The sequence below is a fragment of the Lissotriton vulgaris genome, chromosome 3_1, assembly GCF_964263255.1.
Source record: "Lissotriton vulgaris chromosome 3_1, aLisVul1.2, whole genome shotgun sequence".
Taxonomy (NCBI): Eukaryota; Metazoa; Chordata; class Amphibia; order Caudata; family Salamandridae; genus Lissotriton; species Lissotriton vulgaris.
Window position 1 is genome coordinate 770789548 of NC_141689.1, and position 24070 is coordinate 770813617.

Here is a 24070-nt window from a genome sequence, read left to right on the forward strand (position 1 = left end):
AAGGAGAGCGACCTCGTACAATAAGGGGCAGTAAATGATATCTGCCGGCTTAGGCGATGGCCTCAGACCTGTGTGGACAGCTGGACACAGGGGAAGGGGTCATCAAAGGAGTGGTATTCATGCCGCGTGGACAATCGAGCGCGGAGGGAAGGTTTATCAACAGAGGGGCATTCATGGGAGGAGAGGAGATGCTGGTCAGGCGCAGGCGTGACTCCCAAGGACAGGGTCATGCAGAAGGGTTATGCTCATGAGGGGGAGGGAGGGGGAGCCAGGGTGCGCGGAGGATGCTTGCTGGGTCAGAGGGGCGCGCTGGTGATCGAGTGTGGACAAGGAGACCATGATACCTAAAATGGCTGTTGGGCATGTTGTACGTGGGTGACAAGCTGGCGCAGATGATGTTTAGCTCGCAAACTAAAATTCCACACTACTGCATATGGATACATTACTATGCGTTATCAGGGCCAAGAACGATGATTTGGAGGCTTGTTCCAGAAGGAACAACCTCAGAATTACTGGTATTCCAGAGACCACCACTATTTAAACAAGCATTTGCAAGCAACAAGCAATGCAATAGGTCTTGTAAATGACAATATTTTAATTTATGTGTTGGTTTTAAAAATAGCTAAATTAATAGCTTTGTCATTTACAATGCCAACAGTTATAACTTTCGCAAATGTGACACCTGTAGCATTTGTAATGCAACACGTTTTGTATTTACGTGACTTAGATGTATTGATATTACAAATAACAATGGCTTTTAATTTTTGTAAATAATTAATACTTAAATAAAAGTGATTGTAATTTATAATGGCAATAGGTTAAACTTTTGAAATAACTTTTGTTAAGATTATGTTTAGTGTATTTTATTGTGATGAAAATCCAAGAACAGAAGTGAACTATTAACATCTTTTTGTCACATTTGTAATAAAGCTTGAACTATTGAGAGAACATCCTTGAACCAGTTGTTGTTGAATGGTTGCACAGATTGATGTTGTGGTGGCGCTGAGTGATGCTGTGGTGGTGCTGAGTGATGCTTGGGTTGCGCTGAGTGATGTTGTGGTGGTGCTGAGTGATAATGTGGTGGTGCTGAGTGGTGCTGTGGTGGTGCTGAGTGATGCTGTGGTGGTGCCGAGTGATGCTGTGGTGGTGCCGAGTGATGCTGTGGTGGTTCTGAGTGATGCTGTGGTGGTTCTGAGTGATGCTGTGGTGGTGCTGAGTGATGCTGTGGTGGTGCTGAGTGGTGCTGTGGTGGTGCTGAGTGATAATGTGATGGTGCTGAGTGATAATGTGGAGGTGCTGAGTGGTGCTGTGGTGGTGCTGAGTGATGCTGTGGTGGTGCTGAGTGATGCTGTGGTGGTTCTGAGTGGTGCTGTGGTGGTACTGAGTGATAATGTGGTGGTGCTGATAGATAATGTGGTGGTGCTGAGTGATGCTGGGGTAGCACTGTGTGATGATGTGGTGATGCTGACTGGTGCTGTGGTGGTGCTGAGTGATGCTGGGGTGGCGCTGAGTGATGCTGGGGTGGCGCTGAGTGGTGCTGGGCTGGCGCTGAGTGGTGCTGTGGTGGTTCTGAGTGGTCCTGTGGTGGTGCTGAGTGATGCTGTGGTGGTGCTGAGTTATGCTGTGGTGGTGCTGAGTGATGCTGTGGTGGTGCTAAATGATGCTGTGGTGGTGATGAATGATGCTGTGGTGGTGCTGAGTGATGCTGTGGTGGTGCTGAGTGATGCTGTGGTGGTGCTGAGTGGTGCTGTGGTGGTGCGGAGTGATAATGTGGTGGTGCTGAGTGGTGCTGTGGTGGTGCTGAGTGATGCTGTGGTGGTGCTGAGTGATGCTGTGGTGGTGCTGAGTGGTGCTGTGGTGGTGCTGTGGTGGTGCAGAGTGATAATGTGGTGGTGCTGAGTGGTGCTGTGGTGGTGCTGAGTGATGCTGGGGTAGCACTGTGTGATGATGTGGTGATGCTGAGTGGTGCTGTGGTGGTGCTGAGGGATGCTGGGGTGGCGCTGAGTGATGCTGTGGTGGTGCTGAGTTGTGCTGTGGTGGTGCTGAGTGATGCTGGGGTAGCACTGTGTGATGTGGTGATGCTGAGTGGTGCTGTGGTGGTGCTGAGTGATGCTGGGGTGGCGCTGAGTGATGCTGTGGTGGTGCTGAGTGGTGCTGTGGTGGTGCTGAGTGATGCTGGGATAGCACTGTGTGATGATGTGGTGATGCTGAGTGGTGCTGTGGTGGTGCTGAGTGATGCTGGGGTGGCGCTGAGTGATGCTGTGGTGGTGCTGAGTGGTGCTGTGGTGTTTCTGAGTGGTTCTGTGGTAGTGCTGAGTGATGCTGTGGTGGTGCTAAGTGTTGCTGGGGTGGCGCTGAGTGATGCTGGGTGGCGCTGAGTGGTGCTGTGGTGGCGCCGAGTGTAGCTGTGGTGGAACTGAGTAGTGCTGTGGTGGTGCTGAGTGGTGCTGTGGTGGTGCTGAGTGGTGCTGTGGTGGTGCTGAGTGATAATGTGGTGGTGCTGAGTGATAATGTGGTGGTGCTGAGTGATAATGTGATGGTGCTGAGTGATAATGTGGTGGTGCTGAGTGATAATGTGGTGGTGCTGAGTGATGCTGGGGTAGCGCTGAGTAATGATGTGGTGATGCAGAGGGCAGAAAGGCACAACAAGACCTATTGCTTTGCAAATGCTTGTTTTCAATATTTGGATCACTGTTTTCTTTAAACTGTGCTGTGGAGAGAGGCCTGCTGGACAGACCTCGGCCACGTCCCCTATTACTTGGAGCATTATCACACAGCAATCTCTGTCGCCTGGGTGATATGAACGCATGATAAAAATGCACCACAGCAATGTCCATGAAAACCTGCACTGTTTCTTCCTATCAGTGTACAACCACAATAAGTAAGAGCTCTCAACTCTTACAATATCATATCTTGCAGTGAATCATTGGAGACAGCTACTCCCTTGCACCCTCAGGGTATTATGTCAAGCGCTCTGACACCTTCGATTCGAGTGCCCACTGACTAAACATGCAGAAACCAAATAAGACAGAATGAAGACAGAGGGTGAAAACGGCCAAGAAGGAGCCGAAAGTGCAAGAGAGAGACAGAGTGAAAATGAGAGGATAGATGAAAGGGGCAGAGCGAGATTGTGAGAGAAAAACAAACGGTGAAGGAGAGAGGAGTAGAAAACTTAAGTATCGGTTGATGAGACAATTCAGTAAGCAATGAGCAGGTATTCAAGTGCACCATCTGAGAAGTTTCACAGCCCACCATGGCAATGAAAACAAGAAAGTTAATGCATTTAAATGCAACATAATGCATTTGTGTGTCCAGTAAGGTCACAGAAACGTGAAAGAAAACCAATACAGCACTATAGTAATGTTTTATGGACTTGTTAGAACACAAAGGTAAAAAATGCATGTTCGGATTCCATTTGTAACAAGCACAAGTTGTGCTGGATATGGTGGGGTGGAGGGGGCGGGCAGCGTTCCCACCGCAGCCTGCATCTCCCTGCGGCGCTCCGTGCAGAAACACAGCCAATGGAGAATTGTAAGTGAAGTCATTTTTTGTTTACTTACAAAAGATGTGTGAATGTGTCGCAGTGTGAAGGTAGTAAGCAACTGGTAACTGTTCGAAACAGTACGAAAAATGTAGATTTGATATAGGAAGAAGTGCTCCTTTTCTGAGGGCCAAGAAGTCTGAAGCGGTGTGAAAAGTAGCTTCGGTGGAGACTGCAGCAGCATAATAATAATACCAGTAAGCAGCGCCAATGCTAGCGCCTTGGCTGTCGGGAGTGGAGCTGCGGGGTTGGAGTAACAAGAGGAATGTTCCCGAGAGGTGTGAAGATAGCATCGAAAGTGGAGCGAGGCGGGGAGTCCCGCGTTTATTTTATTTTTTTATTTTATGCGTTTTTATATAGCGCAGACTTTACCCGAAGGCGTCGGAGCGCTTCACCATAGGAACAGTAGCGTTACATGAGGGGAAAATTACTAGTGGGCATGTTCTAAAACCAAACGTTACATTATATGAGGCAAAGGTGACAATTGAGGTGGTTCTGAGTGATGGGGAGGTGCAGCAAACGAAAGTGTGGGACTGATGTTTGTCAGCACAGAGAGGTAACTTCCAGCAGTGCTGGGAGACGACAGGACAGAGGCGAGCTGAAAAAACACAAGCTCTTGGCATTGCTGTGGGGAGGGGGGAGGAGAAATGAGATACACAGCCTGGCGGTTATGAAGTGTGAAGCAGGGGGCGGGGGACTGGATGTCTTTGAAGTGAAGCTCTCGGAGGCAGGCGGCTCGGGAGCAAATGGTAAAAAGCGCGTGCATGTGCACATGCACTCGACGTAATCCGTGCAATGGTTTCAGACCTTGAATGAGCCTCTATACTCTCGTCTATTAACCCTTGTGAGATTAATAGGCGAGACCTAAAAATGGAAGTATTCGTGTCTGATCTCCTGCATGAGTTGTTTGACCCGCACTTGTCCCCAGTATTCATGAATGAAAGGGCTCACAGATCTCTGGGCCCGAAACCCCCTGTCGCTGGAACGCCACGACCAATACTTGCCAAACTTCTAAACTACCAGGACTGAGACCTTATCCTGCGTTTGGCAAGGGAAAAGGTACAAATAAATCACAAAAGAAATAACTTATCCTTTTACCCGGATTTCACCCTGGCGGTGCAGGCAGCACGCAGAGAATTTCTCCCAGATAAGCGTATCCTCCTGCAGGCGCAAATCCCTGACTCCCTGCTCTACCCAGCTAAACTAAAGGTCTTGCACGATGGTACTGTACACTATTTCACGGATGCTAAATCTGCATTGAAATTCGCCAAACATGTTGGCGGTAAAAAATTGAAAGATGCCAAAGCTGGGGAAGGACACTCCGATGGCTGGCTAAGTGACAATGATTGATATGTTGCCAGTCTGATGCCTAGCCTAGTTGTAGTACTTTAAATGTGCTTTGCGTGTTTTCATTTTTTGTCAAGGAGGGTTGGTCCCTTGTGGTCCATTGTAATCAGATGGCTCCATATTGCGGGGTGCTGGACCCTAGCGGCCCAGGAGCGCTAATATAAATGATCCTTCATTTCCACCAGATGCCGCTAATATCCTACCCGCATTACTCCCGGCCACCCTGTGAAGACAGGGGAATCCGCCGGCTTAACCTCGCCCTCATGGGAAGTCTCCCTATATTCTGTTTGCAAATTTCCAAAGTTGGAATTGGGAAGGGTATGCTACAACCTGATTGGGGGGTTAGAGTGGGTGGAGGATGGAGGCAGGGGTTTGTTTGTTTGGTTTTATGCCAGTTTGCCGATGTCAGACACTTTGGAGTACTACACTGGAATTTTAATCAACTTCGGGGTCAGGCATAAAAGTTGGTTGTGGGCGTCTCTTGTGGAAACACACACTAATGCACTGAATGTTCTTACATGGAATGTTAGCGGGTTGAACGATGGGAGGAAGGCCAGACTAGTGCATGCCTATCTAATAGGACACAACATTGACATCTTCTTTATGCAGGAACCACACCTTAATGTAAAGCCGTCGCATCGGCTACGCCAGAGCAGATGGGGAGAAACACACTCAGCTATTTATTTCAACTACTCACTTGGAGTGGCAATACTTATTCGAAAAGGGGTAGACTGGCGCGGAGACACTGCATATATTGATCCTGAGGTAAGATGTGTGATTTTGAGTGGGCGGCTTGGCGGTAGATCTATAATACTAGCTGCTGTGTATGGCCCGAATGTCGACTCCCCCGATTTGTTTCGTGACATCTGGTCACGGATTAGAGCAAATGGCTGCCATACAATATTATGGGGCGGTGACTTCAATGCCATACTGAATGATGATTTCGACAGACATTGCTTGGCTCGTCCCCTACATCCTCAGGCTAGTATGGCCTTACAAGATATCATGACTGATGGCGATTTATAAGACATCTGGAGGGTCCACCATCCTGGGCTCAGGGAGGGGACATGTATCTCTAGCCAGCATGCGGCCTGGTCCAGTTGAGATTTTTGGTTGGTGTCACGGGATGTTGCCACCTGGACACTTGCAGTGATCCACCTGGCACGCTCGCTAGCTATCAGACCATGCCCCCTATATGCTTAAATTATATTTGCCAGACACCCCCAGACTGCTCGCAGTATATGAAGAAGCACTGGAGGCAGGATTTTTCCACCATCCATGAGGGAAGCAGTAATTATGCCACTACTGAAGCCTGACAAGGCAGAAACGGAGGTTGACTCGTACAGGCCACTATTCTTGATCAATGTAGACGTAAAGATCTATGCTAAACTGCTGGCTAATAGACTTCAGCCACTCCTTCCGATGATTGCTCTCCCAGATCTGTCGGGGTTTATCCCTGGACGGTCGACTTCACACAACTTGCATACATTGTTCTCAGTGCTGCACGATCTCCACCCGAGTGTTCATGCCGCTGCCATTTTTTTAGACACAACAAAAGCGTTTGACACGCTTGAGTGGTCATATTTGTTTACAATATTAACCCCTTAAGTGCTGCCTCGGTGCATTGGCCGACGGCAGCACTACCTCCCCAGTGCTGCGCACGACCATTGGACGTCCATTCAGCACTAGTTCCAATGGACAGCGCAGCACTGGGGAGAGATGTTTAATAGCATCTATGAGGTTAACACGTATGGGATTGAGCCCTTAGTTTATAAATCGAATCAGGCTGCTGTATACAAAGCCGCTAGCCCTGATCAGAGTCAATGGATTCATATCTGACCCATTCTAGATATCGCGGGGCACGAGACAGGGTTGCCCTCTGTCGCCCTTACTCTTTGCTATTGCCATGTAGCCCTTGGCTGCCAGAATCCGGCAACACCATACTGCACAGGGAATAGGTTTCAGTACACGTAGCCTTCTAATCTCACTTTATGTGTATGACGTAACCCTGTACATTCTAAACCCCAAAGACAATTTAGATCCGATTCTTCGAGAGTTCATCAGATTTGAAGGGCTATTAGTATTTTTTAGTATCCAGTACCTGGATTTTGTATAAACCTTAATAAAAACAAAAAAATATATAAATTTAATATAAAAAATACTAACCAAGAAACCAGCCAGCATGTTGTTTCCGTAATATACAAAATTCCATAATACAAGTCATTAGAGTGACACATAAGGAATGATACATCAAATAAGCAGCACGTGTAGGTCAGGTAGCAGTATAACCTCATACATCTCAATTGAAGTGTTAACCATCTCGAGGGTGAAACCATAAATTACATGAAATGTCAGAGGCGAACAAAAATCATAATTTATCTATACTTGTCCGTTCAAAAGTCAGCCTGATGACAATCATACAGCCTCACTGCAAACTAGTGTATCAAGGAACCACAGCATTAAGGGGCCTATTACGATTGCGTATCCTCCGGGCCGGAGGAAGCCACCGCCGGCTCGGAGGATACGGAAAAACCGCAGCGGACCCACGAAAGACCCACTGCCACATTAGGATGGCTGGTGGGTCCTGGTTTCCGTCCGCAGCTTTTCCGCCGCGGTTGGCTTGCAACCGCGGCGGAAAAGTTCTAATATGGTGTCGGTGTCTCTCAGACACCGTCAGCCATATTAGGATGGGCTGTTAAAAATGCTTTTCCGCGGCGGGTTTTCCGCCGTGGAAAAGCATGTGTAACTTCACTGCGGGGGCCCGTTGCAGGCCCCCTGGGTGAAGGGGGGGTGGGTGGTGCACATGGAGGGTACCTATGGTACCCCCCTGCATTTGTATGCATAAATCGGCAGGCACCGCACGGTGATTGCCGCTTTCTGCATACAAATGCAATGTATGCATTTTTACCATTTTTTTTACCATTGCGGCGGATGCAGCTTGAAGTCGCACCCGCCGCAATGGTAAAAATAGAGGATGTGACACTGGCGGTCACATCCTAATTGCACAGGAGGGAACTCCACAGGCCATGCGGAGGTTCCCTCCTACTCTACGTTGGCGGACGGACTCAGGTCCGTCCGCCATCATAATCGGCCCCTAAGTGTCAGCACCAGGGCTGGACACAGGGGATTCAGCTCTATCGCGCGCCCAGCTTAAGAAGGGCTCCCATATGTCTCGTGGTCTTGAAGTCGGGGCATCAGATCCCAGAATATTCCAAGTTGTGTGTGGTCATACGCCACATCGGACAACCAGTCCTTGAACCTTGGCACCCTCTATCTCCCCCAACGAATAGCTACCTGTCGTCTCGCGTATAGTAAAAGGAGTGCATGCAGTTTGCGCTGTTTGGGTGGTGTGTCTTTCACGCAGCCAAGGAGGGCCAACGTCAGGGAAGGGGCATCTGTCCTGCCAACTATCTGATTTACCGCAGTAAATATCTCCTGCCAATATAAATTTAACAGTGGGCAATCCCAGGCTATATGCAAGAAGGATGCTGGTGCGTACCCACTGTTCCAACACCTGTCATCTTCCCTTAGCCGCATGCGGCAGAGGCCGATTGGTGTCCTGTAATATCTATGCAAAAATGTTAAATGAATTAAGCTAAGTCTATAATTTGGGTCAGCTGCCTGCAGCAGAAGTCCCACTGTTCTTCTGTCAATGGAGGGTCAAGTTCACTATTCCACTGATTTAGGGACTTTGGCTGAAGTACCGGAGCAGTGTTTTGCATGCTGGTATATAAGCGCTTGACTAGTTTACGTGGGGAAGGTGTTTTCAGGATATTCTTTAAAGCTGACAGTATGTTATGTTATGTTATGTTATGTTATGTTATGTTAAAAAAAATTCTATAGCGCAACATTCACCGGGTAGGTTTCTTGGCCCTTGGCAGTATTTGGGGGGCTTACTGTTACAAGTAACATGGCATTATTTCTGCATAACGAACTACCTTATTGTCGTATGATGTGCATTGTTTCTGCATAGCAAAATACCCGATTAGCGTATTACGCATTGCATTTTTCCTCCATTACGAACGACCTGATTAGTGTATTACGGATTGCATTATTTCGGCATAACGAAGTACCTGGTTGTTGCATTACGCATTGCATTATTTCTACATTGCAAAGTGCCTGTTTGTTGCGTTATGCATTGCACTACTTTTACATTGCACAGTGCTTGATTGCTGCGTTACGCATTGCATTACTTTTCAATTGCAAATTGCCTGAATCTAGCATTACGAACTGCATAACATGGTATTAGGACTACAGTGGAATATTTAGAAGTGCTCATTAATAACACCAGAACTTACAAGGGCTGGCTGGCCTGACATCCAGCCAGGAGGAATATTACACATACTCATATGTTGGATTTATATTGTGGGCTCTTATCGTATATCTTTTTATATAAAATGTATACTCGTTTTTATAAAACTTGTGTGGAGTCTATTTGTGGTGTCATCATTGGTTTGCTGTGAGCGTGGTTGCAAATACTTTATACATTTGCCTTGAAGATAAGCCTGGCTGCTTGTGCCAAGCTACCAAGTGGGTGAGCGGGGGCAATCTCAGAAGGTGTCCTTCCTTTCCATGACATGGAAACCTAGGCCCCTATTTGGCCTAAGGTACCTACCTCGGCCAACCAGGGATCCCGGGTCTAACACTCTTTATATTAATGTTGCTATTCACATATACAATTGATGAACACAAACTGTTGAATACATTTCTGTTGCTATTCACATATACAATTGATGAACACAAACTGTTGAATACATTTCAAATGCATTCATGCTCAAACATTTGCTAGTTCATATTAATATTTACATATAGATCTTTGATAAATAGATTGCTTATTTGCATGACCCGTATGCCTGGTTTGTAATTAATACACACACACACACCCTCCTCCCCCATTATTCAATACTTTTGGCACAATGTGGAACCACAATATTTTTTATCATTGACTAAAAGGCCATTTTACACTGACAATTTGTTACTATGTTGGGTTCAAATCTGAGGTTATACTGAGTTACAGTGATTCCAAATCAAATTTTAAAGGTGTGGACGTCAAGAAGGAATTCATGGATTGAGGATGATATGATAAATTTGGTGTTACTATAAATCGGTGTAGTGTAAGAAGAAGGAGATTTAGTGATTGTTTGGTGAAATAAGTCCTTCGTTTATTGAACTGTGTGAGTGACTGTAGCTTTGATGCTCACAACCTTTTCCCTATTACTTCCCTATGTATGTTTTCCTATTACCTTTGTAATGTTAGGTATTGGTAGGTTAGCAATTACTATCCTGTGGAGACTATTATTTTATACACAAGCTTTTTCATGGATATGCCAGTATAATATATACATTTTCAATCACTTTGATTTTGTTTTCAAAGTATTTTTTCCCTTTTCTTCTATATTGTAGTTGTAATGTGTTACTGTTGGTAGTGTTCCAATATTATGCAAATTTCAGTAAAATATAAATGCACAAAAATACATTATAATATCTTAAATGTTGAATAGGAGGTGAGCATTATCTAGTAAAATGAGGCTCTGGAATGAGGGGTATTGAGCAAAAGACTTTTCAGGAGAGGGCTCAGGGATTAGAGAGAGATGTTCTTATTGAAAATGTGTTGGATGCCTTTGATAGGAAAAAGTATCATCCTCTGGTAAGAGAAAGACAGAGCTTGCGACTAAGCAGAATCTGTGCTGTTATATTACCTTATTTTAGACAATACTCATAAATAAAGCAGTGTTTGCAGTAACAATACTTTGCAAACCAAATGTGAATACAGTGAGCAGTCCTTCATTTAGCTACATGATAATCAAGGAGAAGAAAATTATATAAAATATTATTATAAGAACCAGAGAATTAAAAAAACGAGATTTAACACCAGCCTGCGTCATATACAGACTCTACAAGCAAGCGTCTTTAAGGCTGTGTCTGCATAAAATTCATTTCAGTTAATACCTTGTTTAAGAACTCTGGACTAACCTCAACTGCATAAAATAAAAACAAAATTAATCATGGCCCAGATTTTAGATTAATAATTAAATGTAAAAAGTTGACTTTTATTTATAGTATTGGAATAACAGCTGCATGTGACTCATGCTATGAGTCATTTCTTCGCTCTGTGAAGGCCTTACAGTGAAATTCATACCAGTGTGAATTAATCCTAGTATGACCATGGAGTGTTAGTTATGAGAAAACAGCCTTGTAAATAAAATTACTGTACTAATTGACTAGCTAGATTTTGGGAAAATACATTTGTATATATTAAAAAAACAGTAATTAATGCTAGGCGCCGAAATAGGTTTATACGCAATGCAGAATCCAACTCAGTCAAACGTTTCTCTAACTGTTCTAGCCTACTTCTGATTGCACAAAGCCCCCAGAGTGTTTAGATATAGCGACCCATCTAATATATACCTTGAATGTTTCCCAAGCTGTAGAAACCTGTGACACTGAACTTATATTGTTCACAAAAAAGTCCTCAATCGCCTCAGCCTTATCAGATTTGAATGCAGTGTCAAGCAGCGAATATGGGGGACATATCCAAGTGAATGGGGTGGGGCTCCTCTGAGACTTGCGCAGGACCAAGAGAATAGGAGGGTGGTCCGACAGAGTGCGAGGGTGGACGCTACAATCCCTCACTTCCGAATACATGTCACGTGACATAAGCCAATAGTCTATTCTGGTATGAAGCCTGTGTGGAGCAGAATAGTGTGTGTAACCCCCTTGCCCCAGGAATCATGCCCTCCAAACATCCACCAAATCTAATCGTAGTGTTATGTCCGTAATAAATTTCACTGAGACCGAAGTGCGATGCTCTGGGACCCCGGAGCGGTCTAGCGTTGGATCCTGAACACAGTTAAAATCCCCTCCCACTAACAGTGGAAGAGCTGCGTCAACACTGAGGGAAGCAAAAAGGGCTTTGCAGAAGTGGGGCTTATCGTAATTGGAACCATACACTTTGATTACCCGTAAATCTAGCCCTTTCCCCTACACCTGGAGATTGTGAACCTCCCTTCGACATCTGCAACTTGTGTATCAATTTTGAATCCTGATTTCGGGTTTACCCATGTGAGCACCCCTCTGGCGTGATAGGTAAACCCTGAGGCATGAAATTAGCCCTGCAGCACTTTTTGTGATAACATCGGGATATCCATGGACTAAGAGTTTTTTGTAGTAGGGATATATCTACAGAGTGACATTTGAGGTACGCAATTACATTCCGCACCTTGCCATGGGTATTAATGCCACGGATATTCCATGTTAAGAATCGGATTAGTAGACCATCCTGGTGTATCATCGTTTAGGGTAACAGGTATTTATAAGCAACAAAAACAGTCCCGCAATGTCCAACTCTATCAAATGCGGTAAATATCTAGAAAATATGGTTTGTTCCCTTCTGTGCTGTGGCTCCAACAAAAGATTCCCCGTAAACACCCCCCCTCCCAAGTTGCTTCAACCCCAACTGGACACAATCGGTTATCCCCCCCCATACCTCAAACAAGAGTGACAGAGTACCATCAGGTGGTGCACACACAGGGTCGGATGTTGCCTCTCCGCCCACGCATTTCTGGCAGCCGCCAAAAGTAACAAACACCATGTCTATACTATTGCGGCTGGTTGCCTGCCTTGCCTTAATCAAGTATATTCGCGCCAACCACTTAGAGGTCAGAGGCCCAATAGACACCATCCTTTTGAAGCTATTTGCTCATCCAGCAGTCTATGGCCGCACTATCTAGGTCCCATCCACCTGCGGGTAGGTCATTGCAGTTGTCTCTTAAGTGGCTACATGATTCCCATAATCCTTGAGAAGCTCACTCCCTCCGTGGATACTCTAAATAACGGGCTCCACTGGCCTAGCCCCTACGCTGTGCTATCCACTATATGCCTATATTAAGGGGAGCGCTGTAGCAAAGCACCAATTCCTGAATGGTGATGTAGTGGTACATTTTACATAGGTAACTACTCATACAGCGACAGACCACTTAAAGCGCGCCAATCCGTCTCTTAGACATCTAACTAAGTAACCTCATGTCTTGGGCATCCTAAGCATCAATCAAAACCTCCCTCCCTCCCCCTCCTACTCTCAAACAGACTAGTCCCACTGTTAGCAAAGCGTGCAGAACAGTTCTAATCATTTTCAGCCATATTGCCACCCTCAGCACCCTGCGACTGTTGCACTGTAGGTGCGTGTTGTTGCTCCTTAAGCGCTTTCTGTAAGGCCTTGGGATCCAGGAAAATCTTTGAAACTCTGTTCATTGTAACTCACAGGCGCGCATGGGTAAAGCATGGCGTAGTCAAGATCCTTAGCCCGCAATGCACGCTTCAGTGGGGCAAACTGTCTCTGAGCCTCTTGAACATTAGCCGTGAAGTCAGGGTACAATGATAATGTACTGTAAAGACCCGAAGTCTCTGGCCTTTCTCAGGGCTGCTTCCCTGTCTCTGTAGTTTATAAACTTGGCAATAATCGGGGACGGGGAGCACCTGGGGGAGTAAGTGGGCCCAGCGAGCGATGCGCCTGCTCAATTACTAACATGGTGGAGAAGGTGTCTCGGCCCAGAAGTGAGACTAACAGGGTTTCCATGAATATTTCCATATTCCTGGTGGAAGTAGACTCTGCCAGGCCTGTGAGACGTATATTGCTCCTCCGAGACCTGGCCTCGAGGTCTTCAGCTTTGTCCTGCAGCTGCATAAGGGCCTTGCCCATCTGCTTTTGCGTTGCACCAGACTCCATGTGTGCCTCCTCGAGCTCGGTAATTCGCCTCTCTGTCATATCAATCCTTTCAGTATGCTTATCAAGGAGTTCAGACATACGATAAATGCGATAGACCAGCAAGTCTATCTTGCCATCAATAGAGCTGAGGCTGGATTGTATTGTGGCTCAGATTTGTCAGAAAGCTGCAGGGGACTCTTCTCTCACATCGCCCTGCTCCGGAAGGGGTTGAGGATCGCCAGTCTCTCGGGTCCTAGTCCAGCGCTGTTCGAATGGGAGTTTGGACTGGACTTTGTCCACCTTCCCTATCTTCGCCAGATCAGGTTCCAAGGGGAACAAAACAGAAATATGCCATTATGGGATCGCCGTGCAGCTAGTGGAGCAAGTTTGAGTCGCACTATGGGCACGCTCAGGGTGACCCCCAGCGCCGATGTCAATGCAAAAGAAGAAGTGAGGGGAGGCCTAACGAGCCCAGCTCCACCCTGCCAAAACTCGCAAATGTCAACCAGGTTTGGCTTATTTATATAGTTTTGCCCCGTTTGCACCCTGGGGGCCATCAACTGCATAAGTGAATGTGCAGAGGAATCAGCGTCCAGACTACACTTGTTGCTCCGCTGCTTCCGCCGTGGACTCTGGGCACTAGGCTAGTTCAATATGGTGCAGTCAATTAGGTGCCCCCCATCTGCTCACAGTTACACCAGGAGTCCTTCAAGAAACCAGCTGCGAAGGGCCAGATCAGGCAGAGAGTCCCAAGCCTTGTGCAGCGCTGCATCAATGACCCTACACAAGTCTGTGTTGTGCCCTGTAGTGCACCAGGGGTTTTTGGTTGTGCCGCAGTCTCTAACGGCAATGGTCGATTGGAAAGGCTCCACCCAGGGACAGCTCCGCTCCTTACCGTATCAGTTGGAAGAGCTCCGAGCTTCTGATTTCAGGGTACGCTGCAGCAAAATCTCAGCCCACCGCATTCCACTTCGAGTTGCTGGGCTGGGACCACAGGCCCACCTCCTCTGGCACCTCAGCGCCGCAACACCAGCCCACTGGGCAGCCCGAACAAAGCGGGAGAAATCGATCAGGGCTGGCCGCCCATCCGCACCCTTCCAGCCAGCAATGATCAGCTGAGGCAGCAGGGCGCCCAGGAGACCAAGGACCTCACCGTTCACCGGGTCACCCCTCGGAGGGTCGTTGACCCACGGCGGGGCTCCGGAAGACTGTGTACGCGCGTCTCCCTCCACCCCTGAGCATAGCCTTTTCACTTCTTTTTTGACTGACTGGAATCCTTCCACTGCTAAATTTTAGAAAACTATTTCTTACTTTTTTTAAACACGCCATGAGGATGCATGTGTTGCCCATCTCTCTCCTTCATGTGCTTCCTTCTCCCCATTATATACCCACTCCACTCTCCTTGTTACTCTCTCTTTTGGGTGCTGCTTTACCCCCTTCACCCACCACCCCCTATCCCATCATCCTCAACCAGCTCCCCCACCTGCTGCTCTGTTGCTGTCCATTGTCCCCTGCCACATGCAGTCCTTCTTTTCGAATTTAGAAAAGCGCTTTCACTTGTGGAATATGATTTTTTCTGTATTTACTGATCCATTTTGGATTGGTACATTTTAAAAAAGGTACCCGCTTCATATCGTAAGCAAAGCAAATGCATGTTTAGCTTACAAAATTACGTCATCAAGCCTTTTTATTTTTTGGCATACAAAGCATTGGTAAAGAATGTTTTTTGTCAAGGCAACACAGCATTAGCAAACAGTCTTGGCAACGTAAATGGGTCCAACAGGAGAGACCTGGCTTCGCCATCGCTTGTTAGTATTTAGCCATTTGTTGTAATAGGTTTCTTTTTTTATTTACAAATGTAATGTTATCTGGAAGAGATTCCTGCTGGTTACTTTTTTTCCTATTCATGGGCTTTCACCACTTTGCTTCAAATATATAAATGTTCCTATATTTGTAGGTTTCATTTGTAGTGACACCTTGAAACTGAGAAAATCTATTTCTAATCCAGTGATTAGGTTCAAAATTGCTCTGAGTCCTGACAAAAAGATATATCATATATATATATATATATGTATCAATTTTTTACATCTTTTATCTTAATGCTAATATCTTTCCTGGCTTAATAATACCTAGAGACTTATCCAAAATCAGTTTGTTGACTTTAACTATAAGTTGGGTAGAGAGAATGTCTTCCGGTCTCCTTGACTAACATGGTATTTACTAGACAGTACATTTAAAAAGCAGATGAAAAAACGGATTACTCATTGGTTATCTGAGCAGGATCTATTACATATGTATATCAAGAAGTAACATAAAATGTATGAGTGTATCTGTGAATAAGTAGGATCCAGCTAAACATATTTCCTTGATGGTTATTCATTCAAAAGTGATAGAACCATTATGCTGTTTTGATATTGGCAATTTTTATTTAGAGGGCTAGAAACTGAGTGTTCTCACCACATGCAATTTATTTGTGACTATAACATATCTTGGGTGAAGAATGTGTCACTATTTTCTTTAAAACACAGAAAATGTACACTGGACCTCAGGCAATTCATTATTTAATGAATTGTGACATTCATTGAATACAGAAAAGAGTTTAACAGTATTTTTCCAAAGTCTTTACAATTGTGAAGGAAATGAATGCGAATTTGATGTTGTTTTCTCTGCCTATCATTTGGATATTCTCCAACCATAAGCCAGAAAGGAAAAGGTGAAATAGAAAGAGTGAGGGTGGAGATGCCACGTGTATTTTTAAGTTATTTATGTTCTAATATGTTACAAATAGAGCTCACTGTTTTACCTTCTGATTGGAAATTAATATTGCCATATTGCTCCTCTCATGATAATATAGACCATGACTGTGCTATGCCTGCCATCAATTACACATGTGGCATGTTACACAGTAGGTTGAATATGTTGTTAGAAAGGAACAAGAGCGTGTAGTTTTCAAAAGGGTACTATTTTTTTTGCTGGATTCGAAACCATTTGTGAGAATTTTTTGTTATATTAAAGAGATTTTTAATATACTTCAGTGAGTTACAACTAGTGCAAAATTACAGAGTGGTTAGAATCCACACCTCAAAACAGTTCCAACCTGACATCCACTTCTGAATGTAAGAAAAGTCAATGAAAATCAAACAACAATAGCAAATGTACTACCATTTTGCATTTCCACTCTTCTCCTGATAATAATGGTATTCCATAGGTATATCAAATGGAACAGTGAAGGCAAGTACCCTGGCGTTGCCAACTGTAATTTTCAAGAGCAGAAATGGTACCAAATTTCCATGGGTGATGACTGCAGTGTTTATACCTGGTTTCAGCTGGCATCCAGGTCCATACCAACTCCAACCATTTTTGAGGAGGTCTGAATTCAAGGAGGTATAATTTCAAGGAGGAGTGACTTCAGGTAGGTATAATTCCTGAAGTCATACTTCACTGCAAGGGAGTCATACTTCCCTCAATTCAGGAAGAATTCTGGGAGATATTTACATGGACCCCACAATGTTTTCTTATCCAAAATGTGATGTAGATGGGCCTACCATATGAGACAGGAAAAGATCAAAAGCATGATCATGCCAAGCGTACTTTTGAAGAGGAGAAATGGTAGAAATTATTTCTTTGGTAACCATTTTTATGTGCGCCAGAGTTGGGCGTATTTCTACTACATATAGTTAGTATTTTCACAGTAAATGCAGAGATTTAAGATTTGGTCTCTTCCCGTAATCCGAGTAAAAAGTTCGTAAACAGAGATAGATGAAGTCGAAAACAAGAATGGAATCTATGCTTAAATGCTGGCAACCAATTTCTATACACTCTTAATAATCATCAATCAAGGGCCATAAATGATTATGAATTTTAAATGAATTAAGGAAATTTGTAGATTTATTAGTTGAGAAAATATTTAATTTGACCAATTGCTTTCATATATGTTTCAGAGCATCATCACAGAAAACGAAGAACTTCCTAAGATTTTCCTCGAATTCCTTAATATTCGACATTTGCCATCACTTCCAAAAACAGAAAGTTATGGGTAAGCATGCTTCTTCTGTTTGATGATACAATTTACAATACATTTTCGGGATACACATTTTTGGACTCTTATATCATTTATGATGACTACAATATTCAAAGTTGTAAGGGTACTAACCTTTTTGAAGCATGCCTTTATAAGACTAGTGTTTTTCATTACATTGTTTCGCATGCGCTTTCCTGGCAATATTTGTGCTTTTACAGTAAAATAATGGTTCGTTTAGTCCCAAGTTTGCTGATTTTACAGGCTCTTTTGTTCATGCTTTTTTGCTTCCTTTAATCAGCGCTATTCTTCCATTCCCCTTTCAACAAACTTCTTTTCATTTCATAGTTAACGCTTTGTTTGTGTAACTGCTTTGTTTTTCTCCCATTCTCTTCCTTTACAATTTCTCTTGACATTCTGTGCAGTGCTAGCTAACACATTTGATACTTTTTATTCTCTTCAGAAAAAGACTTTTAATTTTGAAGTTGCAGTAGACCGTTTCAGAAATATTGAGAGCTTGGACATGAAAAAACCTTGCTCCCTTGGTAGAAATAGGGTGTGCTGATTTTAGCCAATATGAACTGAACATTGAAGGTCTTCACTAGTTGTGCTGCCTGTGGTGTGCAGGAAATATCCTCATCAAATAACCCAGTTCCGAGATCAAACCAAGGTTTCTTTAGATGGGGGTGGGGTGGGGGGGTCATATACAGTTGGGTGTTCCGTGATAGACAAAGAATTTGAATAACAGCATAAAATAAATGATGAGGGGGTCATTAAAAAAGTGGATTTAGAAAAAGGTATGCAGTCAGTTACCACAGGTTGTCAGGTCAGGAGTCTCTTTAAAGAAATGTGTTTTTTTCCCCAATATTTAATATAGGCCTTTAGAGTCAGTTGTGGGGCAGTACCAGAGACAGCCAACCTATTGGATTGGTCTTGGTTTTGTATGTATGCTTGTTTAATCGTCCTGTATATTTATTCAGACATACTCATGTAAGGCGTTTCCACGCCAGGACCTTTGTAATTGTATGAACCTTCTCTTTCATTTTACAGCCATAGAACCAAATGAAATTATGTTAGGAAAATGTACCCTCAGTAAAACCTTTGGGGTAGTATTTTTCACAACAAAAACATACAAAAAAGGTAACAGACCACAGATTAAATGTGTATTTATGCTGGAAATCACCGAATAAAAGCACTGTGACACTAGAAAAAAGGCAAACTGCATTTCTATCCTAGAAAAACTATTAGAGACTTTTTCACTCTTGTTGTCCTTAGTGTTTATAAGCAACAGGCTGGCATAAAGGTTGTGAGAACAATTTCTGTAATTGTACATTTTGTAACGGTCACACAACCTGCAATTTGTGCTTGTTTTTTTTTGTTACTTTCGGAACAGGAAGATTGAGCGATAGCTAAGTACTTCTTAGTGGAGTACAAACCGGGTGCTCCTTGGCCATGATCCATAATTGGCTTAGAGAGCATAGATAGAACAATGCATGTTCACCTTATAGCCCCCCTAGAAGGTCAAAGAGAGAGTCTTGCTAAAATTAGCAGATTTGAAATGGAGGTGAAAACTTTAGAACTCAGTTTTCTGAATTGATGTGCTTTAATATGTACACTCAGGCTTTTCATTACATTAATCTTAAAATATCAAACAAAGATCTAGCTCCCTCCCTTCCATATCTTGTGTGCCAGTTACCTTCTGTCAATCTGATTGCACTTTGGGTATCTAAGAACTGATTACATTCTGTATTTATTTATATTGTATAAGTAGACAGATCTAGTTTCGGGGAGCAGTGAAGCGAGATTTAGAAGAGTCGGGCAGAGAGACAATGACTGTATAGTAAGAGTGTTATTCAAGAAGAATAGAAAACTAGATGTTTCAAAAAAAGATGCTAAGAAAATAGAAAGAAATATTTAAAAAAGCTAGCAATTCCACAGGAGGAAGGATGAGAAAATCATCTTGATGAAGACCTGAACCTCAACCAGGATAATCACACATTTGTGCATAGAGTTATGTAAACTAGCCTTTGCCACAATCCTCCACTTACTAGGATATTACAGATGTCATAGATAATCATTTGTAGCAAGATCACACAGTTAAACTGGTGATGATAACAATAATAATGTGCATAGACATAATCGTAGTGCTGTTAACGAGTCCTGATCATGTAAGTAAGCTTTTAATGCAACATTAGAAACAAATAGAGAGGATCAAATGTCCTGACTACTTATGACACTGTGTAGCCTTATCTGGGCTGTTTATTGAAACATACAGTGCTCAAATATACAACTGTGTCCGTTTTGCATGTCAGGAAGGTTTTACACATTCCACTGATTCCATGCACATACTATATAAACTGGTATTATGCCAAATCTAGAACAGAGAGATGTCTGCTAGGATACTAAGGATTTCTACATTGTCTGAAGACCCATGAGGGACACATTACATTAATTTTTCACCAACGGAAACAATTTAAATTGGAAAAGCATAATTGCATTTAGAAGGTACTGCGCATGAAGAAGTGGAACACTATTTAATATCTATGTTGCGCATGTTAAGTTATCTTTGTACTCAGATTGGGGCTAGTGATTATAAATCTACAGTATACTTAATTCCAAATTATGGCATTTACATGGAAACATAATTTCTCCAGTACTGAATCTTTCATAGATTCACATCCTTGAATCATCCTGGTCGTTGAGCTAGGAATCCTAAGGGAACATTATATTAGTAACCCATGTTAAACATAACCTAGGAGCTGTAAAAATGGCTCTTGAGTAGCTTAGTCACATCATTTGAAAAGAACCAAACTTTAGCCAGTTCAGAGACAAGGAAATGGAAAACCATATCCTGAAAGGCCACCATCCTTCAGATTTGTACCGCATGTTGTGTATGAAAAGAGTCCTTTTAAGCTTTAATAAATTAAGAAAGACTATTACTGTATGGAATAATATTATTTATATTTATTTATATTAATATTATTTGTACAAAATATGTTGTGTATGCTCTAATCTATAATTGTTTTTTTATAAGTGTATTTATTGATTTGTTATACTTTTTCAGAATCATGTGATACTATGGTACAATAAAAGGAAATTTAGATAATGTTAATTCTAGTAGTGAGCAAACTGCTATTGTTCAACCCTTTCTGAGGTATATTGAAATGTTCCCTATAAGAGCACCTGGTATGATTTGTTTGTTTTTCTTACTCCCAGGGTCATAAAGGTTTATTCAGGCTCCCTCCCTTCTCTTATAGGACCATTCAGACTAACATCAGCCACAAGGAAATCTAAAAAAATGCATATCCCCAGTTGTGGCACACTTAAAGAAACAAGGTCATCCAGTGGTCCACCTGTTTGGACTTTGGGCTGATAAAAGATCCAACATACAGTTCGGTCAAGAATTGAAATCAGGCATGTCTGAATCTGTTCTGGGGTTGATCCTAGACACAAGACAAGTAAAACATTTTCTTACAAGGAGAGATTGCACAAATTGCAAGATTTAGCAGCTCAGAATTGATCCAAACAGTGGATCACCATAGTATGTGAATTCAAATGCCTTTTAGGAATGATTTCCTTACATATGCTATTGAGTTTGTTGATGAGCCTGTTTCAAGAGATCTGGACCGTCAAAGGTCTAAGTAAACAGATTCTTCAAAGAATTGAGATGGGTTGTCATTTTGAATGAACATGTCCAATAGAGCAAAGAGCCTCAGATTTCTTAATTGAACCTGCTGGGTTGGGCCCTTAATAACATTTATAGGAGGCAATTGTATAGTTGTGAACTTCAGGCATCCAACCATTGTCTTCAACCTCCTAGCCAATGCAGGGCCTGCACCTCAGCGTTTATTGGCATGCCAGCAAGAACGTAGCCAGAGAGCAAATGCTAGTTATCTACTCCAGTAGATACTCCAGTAGATATCCCTTCTCCCTCTCTCAGATTGATTGACTGGCTAGTGGCTTTAACCTGCCCCCAACTGAGAAAATTGTCCTCCACCGGGAGAGGATCAAGTGTCAAGTCAAGTTCAATTTGCAAGATTCTGCTGTTATAGCTTGTGAGTCCAGACTTCCCATTGATGGCTCTAATGACATTGTAGATATTGATATAATGAATGTGGAGCGTGCAAATGGAGAAATGCCAGCATCCAATGCATTACAGTGCACTCTACTCCCTCCACAGCACTCTACACCACTCCATGACACTCCACTCTACTCAAGTCCGCTATACACCACTCCACGCCACTCCATAACACTCTACTCCACTGTATGACACTCCACTCCACTCCACTAACTTTTAGCCATGCTGAACAGCAGCCAAGCTGGTGTACAACATGGTTAAAACATATTGGCAAAGCGAATAGCTTTTGCATAGGCGAGACCTGTTGGTTATGCTAATACTTGTTATTACACATGTCACTCCTAGGGTAAACCCTGAGCAGCCCAAAGGGCAGGGTGCAGTGTATTTAAAAAGTTGGACATGTACATTTAAGTTTTACACATCCTGGTAGTGAAAAACTCCTAAATTCTTTTTTCACTACTGTAAGGCCTACCTCCCCAATAGGATAACATTGAAGTTACCGTATAACATTTAGTAATGGTAACTTTCAATTGGGAGCAGGTGGACCGGTCTAGTTTGGTGTCTAAATAATTGTAATTAAAAGCCCTTGTTAATGGTAAAGTCAGATTTTTCATATCTGAAAATGCCACTTTTAGAAAGTTGCCATTTTCTTGTCCTAACCATTTGGTGCCTGCTGCATATTCCTGAGTCACATTACTGGGTGTAGCTGGCACTTCGTCTTTTGTATTTCTTCCATACAGAGAGAAAAAGGGAAGATACATGATGGAAAGATGGACCACTCTGGGTTAATGAGGGGGAGGAGTTATCACCTACCACTCTTGCACTTCACAAAGACTCTGCCTGAGCACTCTCACAAAGGGGTTGACACTCGCTGTTTGTGACCCCAGACAAGCTGGGGCTTGGACAGGGAGAAAGGGAATGCCTGACACCTCAGGGGATGGCAACCTCTAGAAGATTCCTCTACTTTAAAGTGGGCACCCGGTATACAAATTGAACCCTTAGACACAGATCTTCAGTACACTTCCGGACCTGTGGACTCTGTCAGGAAGAAGTACTGCTGTGCTGCTGAAAGGACTGACAACCTGCTGGACTGCTGTCCTGCTGTGGTGACCTGTTGCCCTCTTGCCTGGGTGAGGACTGGGCGTGCATTTTTAAACCTAGGATCCCAGAGTGACTCCTTGGACTAGTTGACTGGCCTCCTGATCAGATGCCTCAGGAACAGAACAAGCTTCCAACAACCATTAACTCAACATCTGGATTCTGCCATCAATGAGTCCTGTCCTCCCAAGAGTCCTGGAGTTTTGGAAGTGGCGTGAAGGTGTTCTGCCAGTCAATCTATGGGTTAAGCAGATGCATCACAACTCCTGTGAGGTGCATCTTCAGCAGGACCGGGTCATTGGCTCTGCTGCTCGACGCATCGCCCTTGGAACTGACTCATCGCCTCGGCTACACATACATCCTCGACACAAGGATTCCACATCACCTACCGCAGCCAATCGGATTCTCCACACAAGGACATCACCTTTCCCATCTCAGCCGATCAGAACGGCCGTGGAGCGACACATCTCCATGCAAGGACATCGCATTTCGCAGCTCCCTGGAACGGCAACTGTGCAACGCATCTTCTCGCTGGGACCTTGCTTTGCCTCTGCTGCATGACACATCCTCTTCGCAACTAGGATTAAGGTACTGTGTTCTGCAGACCATAAGTGGATCCCTGTTCGCCATCGCAGTCGGCCTGAACTTGTGACTTTATCCTGGTCTAGAACGACCAAATAACCACAGTTGCTGCTTGGTGCTTTTTGGTGCTGTTTTCACTGAAATCTTTAAACTTGCATATCTCCTGTTTTGCGGATTGGATTTTAATTTTTTTCGTTTTTGATTAAATGTTTTACATGTACTTTATTGTTTTAATCTTTCTTGTCTTGTGGTTTCACTTTACTGCTGTTTGAAGTGTTGTATAAGTACTTTACAAATTGCCTGTAATTTAAGCCTGACTGCTCTGTGCCAAACCAAAGTGCATCATGGGCCGAGGCCTAAGAAGTATCATCCATGTTCTTGCTTAACCACATCGCTGCTGTGCATTTTCCCCCCCGGTGCTGGGATCTCAGATTCCCCACTGTTCATGACGAGCTCAGCTCGTCATCAGCACAGCTCAACTGTGCATCATGACGAGCTGAGCTCGTCATGAGCATGGAAAGGGTTTTAAACAACAAATGATAACCAGACTGGGTTTTGTTGTGCCAGGTGAGTGCATGTACAGGATGGAGGCCTGTTACTGAAACTACATGTATTCTTTTTTTATTTTTATTTATTTTTTTATTTTTTTGAATTTTATATACATGATACAACACTTGTTATATGGGTTTCCCGCAGCCAATG

At 43.6% G+C, this 24070-nt stretch overlaps 1 protein-coding gene across 1 annotated transcript in view; it reads left to right on the forward strand.

Annotated features, from left to right (window-relative positions):
* The window catches only part of SNX24 (sorting nexin 24), a 751934-nt gene that overhangs the window by 696500 nt on the left and 31364 nt on the right, over positions 1–24070 (forward strand). Inside the window, exon 4 of the mRNA XM_086961081.1 lies at positions 17534–17628. Within this exon, the coding sequence (XP_086817207.1) occupies positions 17534–17628 (95 nt within the window). The remainder of the gene's footprint in view (positions 1–17533; positions 17629–24070) is intronic.